Source organism: Scleropages formosus, chromosome 21, assembly GCF_900964775.1.
Source record: "Scleropages formosus chromosome 21, fSclFor1.1, whole genome shotgun sequence".
NCBI lineage: Eukaryota > Metazoa > Chordata > Actinopteri > Osteoglossiformes > Osteoglossidae > Scleropages > Scleropages formosus.
Window position 1 is genome coordinate 21651312 of NC_041826.1, and position 19652 is coordinate 21670963.

The 19652-nt window shown below is 45.3% G+C and overlaps 3 protein-coding genes across 3 annotated transcripts; 2 read left to right on the forward strand and 1 right to left on the reverse strand.

Annotated features, from left to right (window-relative positions):
* Nucleotides 1-869: 869 nt before the first annotated feature.
* vhll (von Hippel-Lindau tumor suppressor like) lies at nt 870-1683 on the reverse strand. The gene is made up of 3 exons (XM_018729865.1): nt 1475-1683; nt 1172-1306; nt 870-1039 (listed from the first exon to the last, which is right to left on the reverse strand). Exons 1-3 carry the CDS (start codon nt 1659-1661, stop codon nt 870-872), a joined length of 492 nt encoding a protein of 163 aa, XP_018585381.1. The 5' UTR covers nt 1662-1683.
* Nucleotides 1684-2131: 448 nt separating this feature from the next.
* LOC108920817 (inner nuclear membrane protein Man1-like) lies at nt 2132-11331 on the forward strand. The gene is made up of 13 exons (XM_029247477.1): nt 2132-3667; nt 4610-4650; nt 4862-4931; nt 5059-5135; nt 5652-5731; nt 6296-6441; nt 6557-6658; nt 7690-7792; nt 7897-8075; nt 8239-8320; nt 8439-8544; nt 8636-8714; nt 9280-11331. The coding sequence occupies exons 1-13, from the start codon at nt 2155-2157 to the stop codon at nt 9441-9443; spliced, it is 2742 nt and encodes a 913-aa protein (XP_029103310.1). The 5' UTR covers nt 2132-2154; the 3' UTR covers nt 9444-11331.
* A 1006-nt stretch (nt 11332-12337) lies between these two features.
* LOC108920857 (methionine-R-sulfoxide reductase B3-like) lies at nt 12338-16199 on the forward strand. The gene is made up of 7 exons (XM_018729915.2): nt 12338-12425; nt 13130-13486; nt 14639-14741; nt 14850-14927; nt 15190-15218; nt 15599-15696; nt 15786-16199. The coding sequence occupies exons 2-7, from the start codon at nt 13372-13374 to the stop codon at nt 15909-15911; spliced, it is 549 nt and encodes a 182-aa protein (XP_018585431.2). The 5' UTR covers nt 12338-12425; nt 13130-13371; the 3' UTR covers nt 15912-16199.
* The last annotated feature ends 3453 nt before the right edge of the window (nt 16200-19652 follow it).

Sequence of the window (19652 nt, forward strand, 5' to 3'; positions counted from 1 at the left end):
GAGCCATAACATTCCTTCCCATGTCCAAAGAAGTTATGAAATAAGGAAGTATTTATATTCTTAAAATGGTCGATTGATAAAGAATTGAAAATGTAATAACTTTTTAACTAAAGTTTGAGGCAAACGTAAAAGTAACTGAACGCTGATGATGAGCAGTGACAAAATGTGTTTTTCGAGCAAAAGGTGCTCTCTTCCTGTGACACAGGTTGTTAGAAATGTGTGAATTCTTAGCTGATTTTCATGTGAAAGATCCAATAATTATTAATAATAATTATTATGATCTCTTTTTATTATGATCCGATTCCCAGTTCCCTGAAACGGTCCGTTTTGTGTATTTACGTAATGCACAGAACCGAATCAAAACTGAAAGTATAAAATCACATGCAAACAAAAACAATTTTTCGGAGGCTTTTACAACGCGTAAGCTTTAGATATTAATTTCTAGCCAAAAGAAATGACGGACGATAATAATAATAATAATAATAATAATAATAATAATAATGATGATAATAATAATAAACACAACAACAACAAATTGACCAGTTCGTTTTGTCTGGTTTATTTATGCTTAGAGGTCAGTTTCATTGATCTCGCAGAGCTCAGCTCTGCACGGCGCTCAAGATGCGATGTCCGCGGTTCTTTAAAACTTGTTCACCACACAATAACCACTTTCCCTTGCAAAAAATCTTGACATTGTACAATGAACACCACGCCTTAAGTGGAAAGTCACACAATACAGCTCTTGCATGAAAAGATTTAAAAAAGCAGAATGTATTAAATAAACACAATTATTTTCTGATTTAATAATACATTTACATTACTCATTTAGCATTTAATAATAATAATAATAATAATAATTTACACTTTGCTCACTGATCATTGGCTCTAAAATGCAAGTTGAGGATCTTTAATTCCTCCAGTAGGTTCGGAGTCTTGGCAAGGTCTTTCTGGAGACATTCTGGAATCTCGAGTTTGACAAAATCCTCCTTTTTCACCTTTTTACGGATCACCGTGGTGCAACAATCCTTTAAGGAATAAACTGGGTGACAAGCAAGGCATGGAGTTAGTGTGAGGCTCCCATCAGCCCCCCCCCCCCCCCCCCTCACACTCACACACACACACACACACACACACACACACGCACGCGCACACACACGGGCCGTTTACCTACCGGGGGAGGTGATGCACACCTTCACGTACACCGGGTACCCGTCCTCATACACCGCTGAAGATGGGAAGAACACGTCCTGTGTGTTCACTCGAAGTCTCGATCGACATTCAGAGGTTCTGAAGATCCACGGATGAGCTTTTAAAAGAAGAGGACGTGCGACACATAGATGATGATTTCTCCGAATGCGCACACGGTGGGGTTCACTTCAGGACACAGTTCGGTTACGCCTGTGCTCTTCACTCGTATACGAACGACTCGAACGCACCGAGAAAATGCTGGAAGGGAAGAAAAGTCTCCACTCACTTAGGAATGTGTTCATTTTCATCGATCCGCCCGGTTCTATGTCACCGTACGACACGGGTCGTCCGCAAAAGTTGAGCCACCAAGCGCGCGCCGGCCGTCGGGACTCGTTCACGAAGTCCACGTACGTGGGCTCGTCCGAACTGAGGGACCTCAGCGGAGGTGTCACGTCTCGCCTACTGCCAGCCATGACACCGAAGTGACAAGTGCGACATTGAGCATCGGAAGAGACGCGATGGGCGCCACATGGACAGCCGGTGGCGCAATTCTCCAGCAAGCCGAAGCCTCAAAAAATTCCCAGTCGCTGCAGACAGTGACAGTCTAGTGTCACCGGGTCCGTTTCTCCGATTTTTGTCACATTCCAGAGTAAGTCACTTTGGAGAAAAGTGTCTGGTAAATGATGCAGGTGGTAATCAGAGTGTTTTATGAAGATAACCTCAGACCTGTCACTGATAACGTGCTTCATAAAATCGTATAGTACGAACTTACAACCCCACTGAAAATGTAAAATGTTTAAAGTTAGCAATAAGTTTCCACCGTGCTCGTTACGCACTTCACAGAAGTATGAAAATGCCAAGATTAAAAGGCGACGCAAAACCGAAACCTCCGAGGCTCCGAGGACAAACGTCAGTCTCCTCTGACGTCACTTCCTGGCGAGTCCTTTGCGTGAGTTTTGAGTGAAGATGGCGGCTGCACAGTTAACGGATGAGGAGCTCGTCGCGGAGTTGAAGCGCCTTGGCTTCACTCCAGGTCCGGTTACTGAGAGCACGCGGCCCGTTTACTTGAAAAAGCTCAAGAAACTTCGGGAAGAGCAGCAGCAGAGAAGGACCAGGTCGAACAAGGCGCGCTACAGTTCCGGCAGCATCAACAACAACAGCGGCAGCAGCACGACCAGTACTACTACTACTACTACTACTACTAGTCGCAGCAACACGGCGGCGCGAGCTTCGGCGTTCGGAACCAGGCCAGTAGGCGATGACGTCACACACCTGGAGCGGCACGGGCGCGAGAGCGGTGGCGGCGGGACCTACTGCGCTTCCCCGCCGAGCCAAAGAGCAGCTTCTGTCGGAACAGGCAAGTTCGTTCTGGGCTTCAGCTCGGACGAGTCCGATGTGGAAGTGAACCTCAAAAAAGACTCGAACCACAGCCGCGGCGGGAGAGACCGGCGAGAGTGTGGCCGTCAGCCTCAGCAGCCCCTTCTTCTCCGGCTGCGTTCCGGGCCTGAAGAAACGCCTCAGGTCGGTCGCAGGAGCTCAGGAGCGGAGCTCAGTGGCGGAGCTGGAAATTTCTCTTCGCCTCAGCTGTTGGACGCCAGACACGCTGCTGCTGCTGCTGCTGGCTCTGGTCTTGCGTGGTGGGATGAACGGGTCAGACGTGCCTCGGGGAGCCCCGGCAGGAGTAGCTTCGGAGAGAACGAGGAACTTGAGGCGGCGGCGGCGCACAGGACCCGCTGGGGGCTCAGCTGCAGCCACGGTGTCTCGGGCTCCTTGGGCAGCGCCGTCATCCCTCCTCCGGTGGACTACTCGGACTCGGACGAGGAGGGGGTCCCGTCTCCGAAGGACGCGCACCGAGAGCGCCGCCCGCCGCTCAGACGTAGTCTCCCGAAGACAGCGCCCCTGTCCCACGAAAACGCCGCTAGGGTAGGCATCCTTCGGGCTGGGACGTCGGGAGTCGATGACCCCGTGACCCGCAGGACCGGAGGAGACGTGGCTGCGGGTGCAACGGAGTGCGAGGACGGGGTGCCGGGTTGCAGGAGGGCGATGTCTCCGAGCGATGGCTTGCGGAACCGCAGCTCTCCTGTGAGACCGGGCATCTCCTCCCACGCTGTGGATGTGGAAGGCACCAGTAGCGGGTCCTCTGTCCACAGCAACAACCACATCCACGGCGAGGGCCCCGGAGCCAGATCGCGGTACTCTGCCTTTGGCAGCCTGTCCTCCAGGTACCTGTCTGGAAATTCGGGCAACGCGGAGCGAGGCCGTGTCTCCGGCGCGACGGCTCTCAAGCAGAAACTTGCAGCTCCCGAAGACGAGCTGCTTCAGCAGTTCAAGCGCGAGGAGGAGGCGTCGGCCACTGGTGGCTTCAGCGCCCACTACCTGTCCATGGTCCTGCTCACCACCGCCTGCCTCTTCTTCATCCTCCTCGGCCTCATGTACCTCAGGATGCGGGGTTCCGGAGTCTCAGAGTCACACGCTACCAGTGAGTGTCTGCAAGCCTTAAGGAACGTGCAGGTGGCATGATGGTTTGAACGATGGTTCTTAAAATCTGAAGGTTTCCATTTCCATTCCCTTGCTCCATTACCCCCTTCCTCTGAACTGACACAGCAAGTAAGTTGCTTTTAAAAAAAAGTTGTTAGATCAATGATCGATACGTGAAACAGCCAAGTTTTATTATGGTGGTTGAGGTAAATTGATCCAAGCGGTGAGGTTTTTCCAAATCCACATTCCTCTTGTGATGGTACAGTGACAGGATCTCAGGGGTCAATTGTGGTGAGATAGCTGCTGTTTAGCATTGATCTCACTATGCTTTTAGTGTTTGTACACATTAGTTATTTAGCAGACACTTTCCTTCAAAGTGACATTCGGTGAATACATGTAGTTTTTATCTCGTGCTATTTCACCTAAGCGGACTTAACAATGTTAGATGCGCTACGGTACGCTGCCTACTACACCACAGCAACGCACGCACACTTTGGGCAATGTAGAAGCACTAAGTTACTTGAAGTACATGTCTTTTACTGTGGGGAGAAACTGGAAGCATCTGGAGGAAACCCACGCAAACACAAAGAGAGAATGTTCAAATTCCACACACAGTGTTTGGGGGTTGAGCTGACGTCCTTTCTCACCCGCTGTGCCAGCGTGACCGATTGAAGCAACAGGGTGTTCTTGCTGTTTCAGTTCAGAGTATGTACCTTGATCAAAGGCACTGTCACAAATGTGGGATTTGAACACCAAGGACCCTGGGCAGCCCCCACACCCAGTACCCTCTCTGCTTCATACATGTGGCAAAGTCAGGTGAACCCAGCGAGCTGGAGGTGAAAGCACAGCTCACACTCCCAGTCCTGTCTGCATGCAAGCTGCCGGTTGTGATGCTCTAAAACAGCCAATTGTAAAGTTTCCAACTCTCTGTTCCCCCTTCCAGTTAAGAGCCACCCATTTGGGATTGACTTTGACACGTCCCATGTAAGTATTAGTTCTGTCTCATTGATATGTTTCCGATTCCTGGTGCGCTTAACAAGAAGGAATACCAACCATTGGTTTAAATAGGAACATTGTGACACAAATTAACATATTGTCATTTAAGAAAAGCTTATAAGTTTTACGTAACTATAATGTGTGACAAAATGTGTGAGCCTCGTGCAGATTTGTATGACTGACACCGTGTCGATTACAGACAGACAAAGAAAGAGACACTATACTCGGAGTGTTGCACCACCTCCACAACCACTTGGCAAAGATCGCCGGTACGCTACATTTCATCTTGCCTTCAACCAGTCTTCCCTTGTGATTTAATGTCCAGAAATGTTTGTGCCATTTTCATGTCTTGACACTTGCTGTATTATTTGCTTATTTTGTAATGAACATCTGTAGGTGAACATGACTGTGGGGATTACAGTCAACATTCAAACAGAAGTCTCTCTCTCAGTGAGGTCTCAGAGTTTTTAATGGTAAGTAGACTTGATTTACACCTAGATTTTTTTTTTTTTTTTTTTTTTTTTTTTTTTTTTTTTTTTAAATGTTAAAGGTGTTCTTAGTTTTCCTCTTGAGCGTCACAGGAATAACAGTATATACTTGTAAGTACTGAGATGATTTTGTCTTCTAGCGAAGGGTTGGGCTTTAGGGTTTGTAGGTTTTTTGGTCTCCCAGGAAAACCATGTAGAGTAAGTTTTTGAAAATTACTTAACCTGATTCTGTTTAGCTTTGAATTAGTGTGTAGTTGGCTCACCTTCCTTTGAACCGTTAATTTTTACTTACAGAATCCTGTTGAATTTTTCATATTCGTGTAGAAAGTTTTGAGTATCCATCTAGCTTTTAAGATGGAGAGGGAAGTTGTAGACCCTACAGCCCCTGTGGGGAAAGATTGTTCTGATGACCATGTAGATTTTAGCAGTGAAACTGCTGTGAGCTGTAATGACACGAATAGCTAATTAAAATTAGTCTGTTATGGCATTTGCTTGTTCTAGCTTCGTGGTACAGACTACATGGACTTTGTGAGCATTGCCTTGGACTGGATTATCAGAGCAGGGGAGGATGTAGGAATAAGGTTAGTACATTTACGGTGAATGGATTAATCTGTATCCTCATTTTTTTGGTGTACATGTATATTAAAATATTAAACGTGGAGGAAAATTGAATATATGTCCCTCATACACTCATTGTTCCTAACTTTTTATTGTAAGGCAGGATCGAGGTGGTCCAGACCCTATCCCAGAGGCAGCAGGCACTAGGCTAGACAGGATACACCCAAGACAGGACACAAGTCCATCACAGTGTAGCTGCATGCAGCGACTTGCTCAATAATTGAAATACTAAGGGAAATTTAGAGTAACAAATTCACCTGAAATGCATGTGGACTGTGGGAGGAAACCAGAGCACCCAGGAGAACTAATTTAATTTTTCAGTCTAGGCATTGCGAGGGACCTGCACTACCCAGTGTACTGAGGTGCCACCTCTTGAATGCATGTACTTTTATTAAATAAAGGAGGCTAGTTTGAGAATGGCTGTGGTGGGTGCTGTAAAAACAGCTCGGACCTCATTGGGGATTAAAGGGGATTAAATTAGCCATTGAGCTTTCTGACGTGACTACCGGTCTCTTGTTGGGGAGCAGGTTGATAGGCAATGACAGTGAGATACCCGTGACAGATGTGTCCCAGGTCACACGCCTTGAGTCCACGCACCCCAGGATGTCCTTCATCTGCCGCTTTCGCCGGGCCCTCTTCACAGTCATCCATCGGGTCCTGCTCCTCCTGGCAGGTGATTGCAGTGGAGGCTTATATATCATGTTGTGAATCCCGGTTTATTGTAAAAATGTTTCAATGCTTTGTGTTGTATTAGCTACTTAAATGGTTGTTTTTAAATACTTTCCCAGGTGTTGGGGTAGTGTGGGGGGTCTTGTATTACATGAAGTACCGCTGGAAGAAGGAGGAGGTGGAGACAAGGCAGATGTATGACATGGTGGAGAGAATCATCGGTATGGAATATATATGTATGTTTACAGTGACATTACTGAAATTGTACACTTACTACTTACAAACAAGTTGCTTTATGTGCTGAAAAGCTACAGCTGGTATTTCTTTTTCCATATTACAGTTTGTAATGGCAAATCTTCTGAGGGGAGAAAAAGATCAGTTTTATGGTTTTTCAACATGGGCAAATGCATCACACTCACTTACGTAGTTCGAACCCGAAATTTACTTTGAGAAAGTCAAAAACCATAACTACTCATTTTACAACAGGGTTTGTTAACTGACATTTCTAAATATAGTTCTACATTTATTCATTTAGCTGATTGCTCTTCTCGAAAGTAACTTGCAGTGTTGAGCTACTTGGTGACTTACCAATTTACAAAGCTGGGTAACTGGAGGAATTTAGGGTAAGTACCTTGCTCGAGTGTACTACAGCAAGAGGTGGGATTGGATCTTAATGACCTGTGAATCCTGAGGCAGAGAAACTAGCCACTACCTCAGCTACTGTTCCCATTACCTGTGAAGTTAGGGTACAAACAATCGAAAGTCATATTAATGGGGTATTTAATGTAGTGTCTCAGTGATGTTTACCACACTGTTCTTTGTTGCTATTTTGTATGTTTCCTGCCATAACCTTGTGGAATTTGCTTTGGGAACAAAGTTTCTGTCTATCTGATTGAGACAATGGAAGCCTTGTTTTTGGAATACTGGAAAAATACTGAAATAGCTTGTTGCTGCAGCTTTTTTAAACAAGTAGCAGAAGCTTAAACCCACATTGCCGGTACTCATGCTGCTCAGCTTCATGGTCCTGGTCAGCGTGCCTTGTAGCATTGCTTTTAGCTGAAAAATATCTTCTGTTGAGAGGATTGAAACACTAACAGGTTGATCTAAAAAAGGATCACATGTTTGGTCTTGGAGTACTGCAGTGTACTATGGGCTTTGTGTATTGGTAAAACTGTTGACTTTGTGTCCAGACCGTACATTTACAATGCGGAAAAGTGACCATTTGTGTTGTTCACCATGTTTGCTGTCAAAGATGTGCTGCGAAGCCACAGTGAAGCATGTCAGGAGAGTCCAGACCTGCAGCCTTACCTGCCCATCCCGCATGTGCGTGACTCTCTGATTCAGCCCCAGGACAGGTCAGAGTGAACCTTCTTGAGCCTCCACAGCGTTGGGATGCCATTGCACTGCAGTACTACCATATTGGCTGTTCATTTGTTAATGAAGCTGCTTCCTTCCATAGGAAGAGGATGAAGAAGGTGTGGGACCGTGCTGTAGCCTTTCTCTCCGCCAATGAGTCTCGCATCCGGACAGAGACGCAGAGGATTGGAGGTGCAGACTTCTTAGTCTGGAGGTGGATCCAACCAGCCCTCACCTGCAATAAAATATCAAGCACACCTTCAAAAGTGTGGCAGGGCAAAGGTAATCTGATGCAGCTTTTAGCGTCTTCCAGAGCTGTGCAGCCAGGTTGTAACTTTCTTTGTTTTGTTCAAGTGAACCACCATAGACTTTTATAGTAGGTGACTTGTGTGTTTGCAGCCTGTTAGACCCTTATAGAATCTAATTGCTATGATTATCCTCTTAGCATTTCCGCTGGATCGGAGGAACTCTCCACCAAACAGCTTGACGCCATGTCTGAAGATTCGCAATATGTTTGACCCTGTAATGTAAGTAGTCTTCTGCTAAGTAATATGACTGAGACAATTGGTTAAAATAGTGTTCATAAACCTAGAAATCGAGTTTTCCCAGTAATGCATGGTAATGTGACTTCTTGTTTCCTCTTAGGGAGGTTGGGGAAAATTGGGATTTGGCCATTCATGAAGCCATTCTGGAGAAGTGCAGTGACAATGATGGAATTGTCCACATTGCTGTTGACAAAAGCTCACGTGAGGTAAAAGGTGATGTTGTGACGTTATCATTTTACCCCAAACAGCATCTGTTTCGGTACTTGTTTATGTAGTGATCGCCCACTTTGTTCGCAGGGCTGCGTGTATGTAAAGTGTCTGACGGCTGAACATGCTGGGAAGGCATTTAAGGCGCTTCATGGATCTTGGTTTGATGGTGAGGTTTACACTTTGAGGCATGACCATTTTGCAGTGTTTAAATGATTGCTTTTGTGCCACAGATCTAATGGGGCACATAGGTGGTACTGCTGTAGCTGTGATGGTCCATCCTGACATTGCTGCCATGTCTGTGATTGCACATAACATGATGGTTGTGGTTGCATGTACAGACAGTGCTGCCACATGTGTGTTGGTAGGTTCAGGGAGAGAACCATGGTTATGATGAAAGTGCAGAGAAGTAATTTTCCTTGGTTTTCTCTGTTCTTTTCCATTTATTTTTGTGTAACTGTTGCCCAACGAGGACAGCATGGTGGTGCATGGTTAATGTGTGTTATTGCTCTGCGATGGAATAGTATCCCATCCAGGGTGTGTCATGCCTAGCCTGTTAATGAAAAAACATTTTTCTAACCACACCCCGACAGTTTGCTTAACAAAGAATAATGCAGAAAGCAATGGAGGCATGCAGCAAGGGTTAGTGATAGTAAAAATGATACACAGCTAGAAACGTGTAGGGAACCCTTGTTATGTACCATTGTACTAGGGCTCCACTTTTCTCTTTGAAGGCAAACTGGTGACTGTGAAGTACCTCCGCCTGGACCGATACCACCAGCGTTTCCCCCAGGCTCTGGGCTGCAGTACACCCCTCAAGCCCTCAAGCAAGCACATGAGCACACTGTCTCACCTGCGGCTCCAGCCCAAAAGCGACAGCCATCTGAGCTTCTCCTGAGGACACACCCACGTGGTTGCATGACGGTGCCCTCACTACTGACTCCAGAAGCCTTTCCTTCAGTGGTGTGGGTGTTTAATACAAGGTGCTTGGAAAAAAGGTGAACTTTTTGTCCTGCATTGCCTACGGATGAGACCTCAACGTGTTGGATGTGCCTTCATTGCTTGCAGTGGGCTTCTGTGTCAGAGCCTTTGTTTACAGATCAACGAGGGGGAGGCAGGTTTTGCTTGCACTTCAACCTTTGGACAGATGACTTTGATGGAAATAGCATTTTATTTTTTGGAAAACTTTCTCTGTCCAGCTGGCCCCCTAGGCTAAAAAGTTATTCTGACATTGTTGTGTTCCTGCATGTGCTGTTGAACGTAATACCCTATTTATACTTTGAATTCAATCATATAATATGGATATTTATTTTGAAGTGTTTGGGGGTGTTCTAAAACCCTTTTTGGAGTTATATAGTCCAACAAAGACGGCACGTAAGGCTCTTCTGGTTGAGGTTGCTGTAAATAAACTTTGGTGACCATGCTTTGCTGAATTTTCTGTATAAAAAGCAAACACAAGGTCTTTTTTATACAGTGAAATGCCAATGGAAATACTAAGGCTTGTAAATGATGTGCTTTGTTCCCCGTCCGTTGAAGGTAGTGTTTGTCATCAAAATGCTGTACCTTGACATTTGGCTTTGCTCTGCAATGGTGTGAATGGTTGCATTTAGAGGGAAATTTGGCTTGTGCTCTGCACTGGTAGAGTAAGGGCTTACATCATTGGAGAGAAACACTAGTCTTTAAGGTTGAAACCTCTGAAGATGCTGACATTTACTGTGTACTGCTACTCAGATATAAGCCATTAGAGTTGTTTACTTTTGCAGTGATACATGAAAGAGTGGGAAGCTCACTGGGTTTTGGGGGAAATTATTTTGCAACTGAAGTCCCAGTTATTTTACTCTGTTTAATCTCTGGGTTAAATCCAGCTGACTGGACTGCAGTTCTTCTAATCATGCAGTCTGGTAAGTAGGAGTTCGGACTTTGCTGGACAGCATACAACTGTTGTAACCCCTGCGTCAGATGACCTCATCGTGCCTTGGTGTGTTTTTTTTTTTTTTTTTTTTTTTTTCCTTTTTTCTTTTAATGAATATGACACTATATTTGTTCAGTGTCTGGCTTGATAACATTCTGGACTGATGAACACCTTATTAACTGCACAAAAGGTAATGTTATGAGATATATTTTTTTGTGCTGTACTTTGCGTTATGGTGATGTTTGTATATTTTGTATATTCTTGGCGACATTTTTATAACCTGTTGACAGAGCGAATGCAAAGGTGCTTAGATCCATGTGTTTCCTCTGTTACATGTATAAGCTGTACATCTAATTGTAACATGTACCATTGTCTATTTTTCCATTATATAAATGCAAACTAAGTAGACCAGTGTATCTACCTGCGAGCAAGAAGGGATGCTAAACAATATGAGCAAAAGTATTTTTTTTGAAGTTCAGATATTTTAATGTAATTTGTTACTTGTAAAATGACTCTAATTAAAGGTTTATTAGGGATTTTTACTAACTGTTGATTCTGATGGGCTGCACAGTCAATTGCAGTGATGTTGCTCACCAATATTAGGTGTGTATTTAGCATTTTGCACCAGAAATATAGAGTAGTGATATAGTTGGGGTAGCATGGGGAGTTCTCTACTGAGCACTTTCAATACTTTATTCTTACAACTGGGAACAATGTGGGGGGCAAAGGCTGCCCCTCCAGAAGACCAAAGGAGCAGAGAGGAACACGCAGGCGCTTGAGTTAAGAGGTTAGGGTTAGTGACACCAGTGGCATCAGTATGAGGGTGCGAGCCGCACTGCTGGGTGACACCAAAATGACTGTCTGTAAAATGTTTGTGCAGTGCTTCAACACAAATGTTTTTTTAAATAAAAAATATCCCTTTAGTTTTATAAAAACAAAAACACTTTTCGTAACAAAGCCCAGTTTACATGTATCAATAAACCTACAAGGATTAAACTCTGCGCTCATTGATTTTTTTTTTACCTTCCAATGCGCTCCGCTCACAGCTCTCATTATTACCCAATTACATTTACAGTGACGCTTCCAATCGCGTGGTTTCGGCTCCACGCGCTACGATCACGCGCTGTTGTTTCCATCGCCGCTGCTATTTTTGTAGTCGCCGACTTTGTCACATTTTCTGGTATTGTAGCTACAATACTGTGGTAATTAGTATTTGTGAACATATCAATAACATTGCATTGTAGTTCTTAAACATTTTTACTTAAAATTCTGTTTTCTTAGCGAATTTTAACTTTAACCACGTGAAAGTATGTAAATGTAAACACATTTACTATGATTTAGGCTGTGTGTATGATATTATAAACTAAAGGTGTAATTTTAATTTTACTCATTATGTCACTACTATGTTACATTCAGTGATATAGGGGAATTACGATTTACGAATAACATTAGAACAAAAAACATTTCTAAGGATTCTGTATGGTCTGCTACTGGAGGAGGTATGGGGGGACACCAACCCTAGGGACGCCACTGCCACTGGGCGACACTGTTTTACCACAACACTGACTCACATTAGCACGTCCTTTTAACTTCTCGTTCTCCGCCATCTACCGGTGGACCTGTGAGATACGCCGGATAATAACGAAGCGTAAGTAAAGCCAACTTGTTCACGTGAGGTGTTCACCGCAACGTCTTCAAAAAATTGCAAAAAAATAAAAAAAAGCACATCTGGTGCAAAAAATATATTTTATACTAATTTATGTTATTTGCCTGTGCATTGAGTTCTGTGACTATGCCCGTACTTCCGGGAAGAGGGAGCCTCTCTTTCCCAGAATGCACCAGTTATTGCGTCATGACGCCGGTGGGACGGGCTTGTTTTCGTTGCGTCTTCTCGCGGCCGAAGTGTTCGAGAGCCTTCGCTGCGCCTGTCGCCTTGCAAGTGTCGCGCTCTGACGTCAGCGGCTCCAGGTTAGCGCGCGTTTGAGGAAGATAAATAAGCTGCGGTATCACAGACCGTCAAAGTTACACGTACGCGAAGTCTTCTTGGAAAATTTGTGCCGACAAACGTTTTATTTAAGCGGCACTTTTTTTGAATGACGGTGTGACGACTAGTACTCGTAGTATCTCAGTCTGTACTGTGGCGCGCAGCGCCGTGGGTTGGATGGGGCGAAGAAGGACGCGAAAGCAGCATTCATAACGAACGATTAATTCAAATAGCAACACAAGGAAAATAATGCTCTCGGTCCGAGGACCTCTTTTCCTCCAGGACCTGCGCTTACAGCCAGCCTTCCTAGCCTACCTTAGCACCCCTAGGCTCTCTTTCTACACAGTGGCAGACACAGTCAACCCGCCGTTTCCCCCCGAAGTGGCCCCAGCGGTTACAGACATTATTTACAGATTTCCCACAATGCAACTATTTACATTAAATCAGTAACGCGGGTCGTTACAGTACTTTTACCTACTTGCCTCACGTATCTCACCACGACGCACGAGTTACTTTATTCAGTCAGTGTAGGACGAGCTGACTCCTCTTACCGTGTTCCAGCTCGTGTAAATTGTGGTATTATGCTGTGGCTGCTGTACAGATATGAAGTCCAGGCTCAGTGAGTAAATGAGTACAGGGTTACTGAGGAGCTTCTGGAGGTGTTTCCCTGACAGCTGTGTTGTTACAGAGGCGCCTGTCCACCACTGCACTGTGCTGCACTGGACTGGACTCCGGACTGGACTCCACTGTCCACTTACTGCGCTAGTCGGCCCTCCACTGGACCGCACTGTCCACCGCTGCGCTGCATTGGACACCTCTGGTCCTCATTCCCCCACTGGACCTCACTGGTTACCTCTGCACCGCTTCAGACTCCGCCGAACTGCACCGGACGGCACTGCGGGGACCGGCGGCAGCGCTGCTGTGACACCCATGGCTGCTCTACTCCCGGCTCTGGGCTGCGCGCCTCTGCGTCTGCTCGTGAGGCGCACTGTGAGGACTTGGCAGCTCCAGGCCCCTGGCTTTGGACTTTCTGCGCATCTTCTAGGTACCAAATGAACCGTACCTGTCGTGCGCAGACATTCAGACCGACTGGCAGGTGTGAAAAGAACACTTTCTCAGTGTAACGCCAGTGCTGTTAAAACTAAAATGATGGAAAAATTATTCTTCTTCTTCAAAAAATTAATAAAGCACCTTAACAATGTTAAGATACCTACATCTATTTACCCCTTTGTATAGTTGGGTAATTTTTAGTGGATCAATTTATGGTAAGTACCTTCCTTGCTCAAGGGTACTACGGTTGGAGGTGGGAATTGAACCTTCAACCGTTGGCTTCAAAGGTGGAAGTGCTGACCCCTGTACTACCAGCTGTATGTGGAATGAGTGTTGCTCCCACACCTGGGGAATTTGTGTAAGTTTGCATTAGCATTTTTGTTGTAAAAATATTTCTGTGACTAAAATTCAGAATTCTCTTGTTTGGTTCAGATGACTGGATTCGAAGATCTGGTAAAACTCAAAGGAAGAGTTTTGCTTGAATCTAGTTGGGAGTGAGACACCAACAGAAGAAAGTTGTCCTTTAGCGTAGCCCAAAACCATATTTTGTTAAAGGTGAGCTTCTCCTCAAAGACCATCTGCAAAAGGAGAGCAGTGTTTGAACCTGTAGAGAAGTTACGTTAAACACGCACTCAAACAGTCTGCAGTGATGCCATCTGCTCAGTGGCACAGTAACTCTTGACTGTCTGTGTTCTACGTGCTAAAGAAGAGGGATGTCAACAGTGACCCACATAATGGGTACCTAAAGAGAAGTATTTTATTCTATTAATAATGCTATAATTAAGTTGAAAGCTCATATGTGCACCTAAATGGGCCAGATGTTGAAAGATGAGAGTTTGACACGTGGTATAAAGGTTCCTGTCACAGTGTTGGTTTTGAAAATATAATTAAGTTGAAAGTTGGGAACTGCTAGCATAGTGGTTGGAGCTACTGCTTTTAGACCTACAGGTTTAATTCCCACCTCTGGCTGTAGTACACTTGAGCAGGATGCTTACCTTAATTTACTCCAGTAAAGTTATGCAGCTGTATAAATGGCTTAATAATTCTAAGTTGCTTGGGGAAGAAAAAGCATGAATTGATGTAAATATTGAAGCTTTTTCTGGCCTTCAGACTGAGGTTGAAATAAAGCTGTTCCACCACATCCTAGGCAAGGGCAGGAGTGGCTGGCCACTGGAGTTTTCGCAGGAGGAGCTGCGGCAGCGTCTCACCCCCATGCAGTTCCATGTGACCCAGGAGGCTGGCACTGAGAGGTGGGTCGAGCCCCAAGTCTCCCGTCCACGTTTGGCGTCCTTGCTGTCCTCATCAAGGTCTGTTTAGCTGGATTGCGGTGTCCTCAAGACTGACCCCTTTCTACACAGGCCCTTTGAGGGGGAGTTCACTGATCACAAGGAGGAGGGGACCTATACATGTGTTGTGTGTAGGTCGCCTTTGTTCAGGTGAGTCACAAGGAGAGGAACGTGTGTCTGCACATATGGACACTTCCACCCGATTTCTGAGAAATACGTTGTATCACTATTCTTCTCCACGTTCGCTCAATCCCTCACGCCTGTAAGATCAATTATTCCCTCTTTCCTGTTTCTTTTAAAATGACAAAGTATCTTGTAGGAGGTTTTCAATTCATAAACAGCTTTGTGCTCCTTGGTCTTCAGGATATATTTAAAGATGGGTGCTGTTTGTTTTTCTTTTGTTCAACTGCAGCTCTGATAAGAAGTTTGACTCCCGTTCAGGTAAATTCCATCTTGTAAAACCAGTGTCTCCGTCCACTCGTTATACAACCTGAATTGTTAATGAATCCTTCACAGTGACCTCTCTTTCACAGGTTTCTTTACTTCCTTGCACATGTGTTGTTTTTTTCTGTTCTCCTTGGCTGTTTCCTGAAATGGTTCGATAGGCATTAGACAAGCTTGGAGTGGGAATTTCGGTGTGGTTTTGTACCGGTGTATCCTGTATAATCGCCCCACGCTGATTCTCAGCCCATTCTGACTCATGGTTACTTGTAGATTAGGAGGTGCTCTGCTGTCACTCACAGGTGACAGTGAACAGTGTATAGACGTGACGTCACATGACATTGACAATACAGCTGTCCTTGCTCTAACCCTGACCACAGGATGGCCCTCGTTCTTTGATCTGCTCAATGAGGATTCTATCACTTTAACACCAGACTCATCGTACGGTATGCACAGAGTGGAGACCAGCTGTAGTCAGGTAAAAGCTCCTGCTGTGTGTTCCTGAAGGCTCAGAATGACTGGAGTTGACGCTGCCTGTGACCGTTACAGTGCTGCTGTACTTTACAGTGTGGTGCCCACCTTGGACACGTGTTTGATGATGGCCCTCGGCCAACGGGGAAGCGCTACTGCATCAACTCTGCCGCTTTATCCTTCTGTCCCAAAGATGGGAGAGAAGCACCTGGGAAGGAGTAGCTCAGAAGACAGCCCAGCATTTCCACTGCAGCTGCTAGACCACATTCTAGAAATGCTTTCGCTGCCCTTTCCAGTCTGCCATGAAAAATAAGACTAGCATATTTAGTCCAATGTGATTCAACAGTCTGAGAAACTGGCTGCGTGACACATATTTGGATAAAAATTAGATATTTGGTGCAACGTGGTTCCGTGAATAAACGTTACCTTCAAGACCTTTGAAAAAGTCAAAATGCAGACCTGCACTTTTGAACATGAACTGTGGACCAGGGTCAGAATTCTGGTCAAACTGAATTTTCACCTATTGGTCTTTCCTATAGGGGGGTGCGGTGGCGCAGTGGGTTGGACCGCAGTCCTACTCTCCGGTGGGTCTGGGGTTCGAGTCCCGCTTGGGGTGCCTTGTGACGGACTGGCGTCCCGTCCTGGGTGCGTCCCCTTCCCCCTCCGGCCTTACGCCCTGTGTTGCCGGGTAGGCTCCGGTTCCCCGTGACCCCGTAAGGGACGAGCGGTTCTGAAAATGTGTGTGTGTGTGTGTGTGTGTGTGTGTGTGGTCTTTCCTATGAGATGTGCATTGCTTTGGAGAAAAGTGTCTGCTAAATGAATAAATGTACATGTAAATGGTCAGCTGAGAAATTTGCTGGGTTCACATGTTTTCATTTTTTTCATCACTGAAAATCCTTGATTTGTCTTAGACCAAATAGTGACAACTGTTCTTTAATATTGTAATTTTGGCCTTCCCCCCCCCCCCCCCCCCTTTAATCAAGGAATTTAGGAGGTTTGTTTTACCTGCAGCACATGTGGATGGATTGAAAATTGTGTTGCTGTCCAGGGCTGTATACAGTCCTCCTTTACTTTACAGTTGAAGTAAATTACAGGTAATAGCTCAAAAGTTCCCGAAATTTATTAATCCAGTGGAGTCCCTCTTTTGTAATTGTGATAACCAGTGAACCTGTTCCTGCCCTCTAGTGTAGATGATGCTCCTGAAGAGCTTCCGAGTGCGCTTACCTGATCATCTACCGGAGCTCAGCTGATGTTCTAACTTGTACCTCGCTGCCGGTGCACACCGATGTGCTTCCGTACACACAGGTTTCCTTTAATGACAGTAACGCGATGCGCATCCACTTGCCTCCTGTGGCCACGGCAGGGCGTTGTAGCGCAACTCTCCCTGCCAGCTCCCACTTGGGCAGCGCAAGACCGCTCCACAGGGCCCGTGTGCTTATTTAACAATCACGTGTTAAAGCGATTATGGGGCCAAATTGTCTGCGGCTCTGATTAAGATCATTATTAAAATGCATCGCTTTTGTCGCCACACTCAGTTCTTAATCTCCTCTTGTTTCTATGAATTCCGGATGAGATTTCTGAAATTGAATAATAATTTGACCCATTAATCTCGGAAGGCGGCAGTTTTGTGTGGCCTTTTCGGCGCTTTCCTGGATGGTGGAAGAATAGAGCTTCATTATGCTCTTTCGTGTTTAATAACCATTATCCATTATGGCGTAATTAAGACTTCCCGTAAAGAACTGTAGGGACAAAGCGAATCTGAGAGCAGGAAAAAGAAAAGAAAAAAACTGACAGTGATGGGGGGGATACATAGAACATCTCTTTAATGAACTGTAAAATGTTCGTCTTGTTCTGTAATGAGGTGCTGAACAGCCATTAAACTTGCGTTAGCGCACAAGAAACCGATTTTTATAAGTCTCCAGTTTGTGATCTATTAAAAGCGCCTTTTCATCATCTATTTTTATCGGCTAGCTGATTAAACTCCATTTTCCCCTTTGTCTGCGAGGAAGGGGAGATCGCATCCCGGTGGGCAGCGGCTCCTGCTCGTGGGCTTCGGCCTAGGGTGCAGAGCTCACGGGCGCAAAGGTGCGCGTCCATAGCCCGGCTGAGAGGGAAAACCCTGAGCCATACGGCGGTGCCCCGGAGGTACACTGAACGCTGCCGCCGACATCCTCCAGGCGTGAAGTAGGAAATCCGTCTTCTGCTAACACAAGCCTGACTGGGGGTCATGGAGGTAAACACTGCATGACTTGAAAATTATGCAGGTGAGGCCTTGTCTCTCCCCCCCGGAGCTCTTGAAAACTCTCAACTTTTAATTGCTGTTTTGGTTACATGCTATTTCCTCCACTTACATGCCAGCGCCTAAAGATTAACATTTAAATTTATTCATTTAGTTGACACTTTTCTCCAAAGCGACTAACAGCGTTAGGTTACGTACTGTGATTTACCTATATACACAGCTGGGTAATTTTACTGGAGCAATTTAGAGTAAAGGGCACTGGGGCAGTAGGTAGGATTCAAACTGGCAACACTTGGATTCAAAAGTAGCAGCGTTAATTACTATGATACCCGCAGGCCCCAAATTTAAGACGATCAGGCCCTGCTGAGTCACCTGTGAGCCAGGTGTAGCCCAAAAATGATGGCGAACACGGTGACCTGTGTCCTGTCTCCTGTCTTCGGCTGCTCATACAGGTGAGCTGTACACAATTGAGCGCCACACCTACTCAGTCCATCAGTGCCACATTCTCATCTCCTCTTTCCTTCTTCCAGGGCAACACGAAGGGCACTCCCCTCTCTTTAGTTTAATTAATGAACAACTTAATGGCTAAAGTGAGTGTACCGCTTTAATTAGGTGCTAGTTAATCGCCGATTCGCCAGGTTGTTGGTTTCAAAATTTCAAACTCCTAACCTGTTCTCTCCATTTATTTTCATTCTTTTAATTAGAATATCGAATGTCCAGTCAGCGACTCTGAGCATGTGTGAAAAATGAGCAGATTAATTGCGGGATGTAATAAGTTTGCCCAGAGGAGTTGGGGTTTATTGGCGTGAGGGAGGATGAGAGAAACAGAAATAAGTACATAAAGGAACTGGGGAACCGCGGTACAGGAAGGAGAGACGGGCGGTGAAGAATTCTGTACTCTCATCGTTAAGTTTGAAGGCTGTTTGGTGAGATGATCAGTTAGGGAGAAAGCCGGTTCAAGTCGCTTGTAATGTAAGGAGACTGACAGTGAACTGATTTTTTTTTTCTCCCCCCCAGATTTGACAATTTACACACACTACTGAGCAAAGTTTATTTTAATTCCAAATGAGGTGAGAGCATCTGTTTAGTTCGACTTCAGATAAGTTTGAACTTAAATGCGCTGCTGCAGCCTTGGCCTTCACCATGGTAAAGAAAAGGCACAGTTTAAAGAAAAAAAAAAGTAACAATAATAATTCAGACATACCCAGTTCAGAAAACAAACCTAGTGGGCAGAGCACCCAAAAACAGGAAGGAAGCATTAAAATGATACGTTTAAACCACTTTAACGTGAACAGTTTAACGGTGATGCTCTGTCAGGCAGGCAGAATCACAGGAAGTTCTCAGCAATATGCCACAACATGGAATTTGTCTGTTTTTTCTAATAAACATCCATTGCATACAGGTTCATGCATGTCCTTTATATTCTGTACAAGACAAACTGCCACGCTAATAAAGACTGACATACAAACATTGACGGTGAACTGATACCGCAGCAGTGGAGGCCACATGTCAACACGGTTGTTTAAGTTTCCAGCTGCAGCCACAATTCAGCCAACAAAAGTTGTGCAAAACAACACAAAGCAATTGGGTATGAAGCTGCTCGTCTCCAAGAATCCTTCGGAAATGTTAAGGAACGCTGGCATAAAGGAAATGTACAAAGCTTAAAGAATTAATTGTAGGCCCTGCATAAAATGTAGAATAGAGAGCATGAATACAAAAGGTGT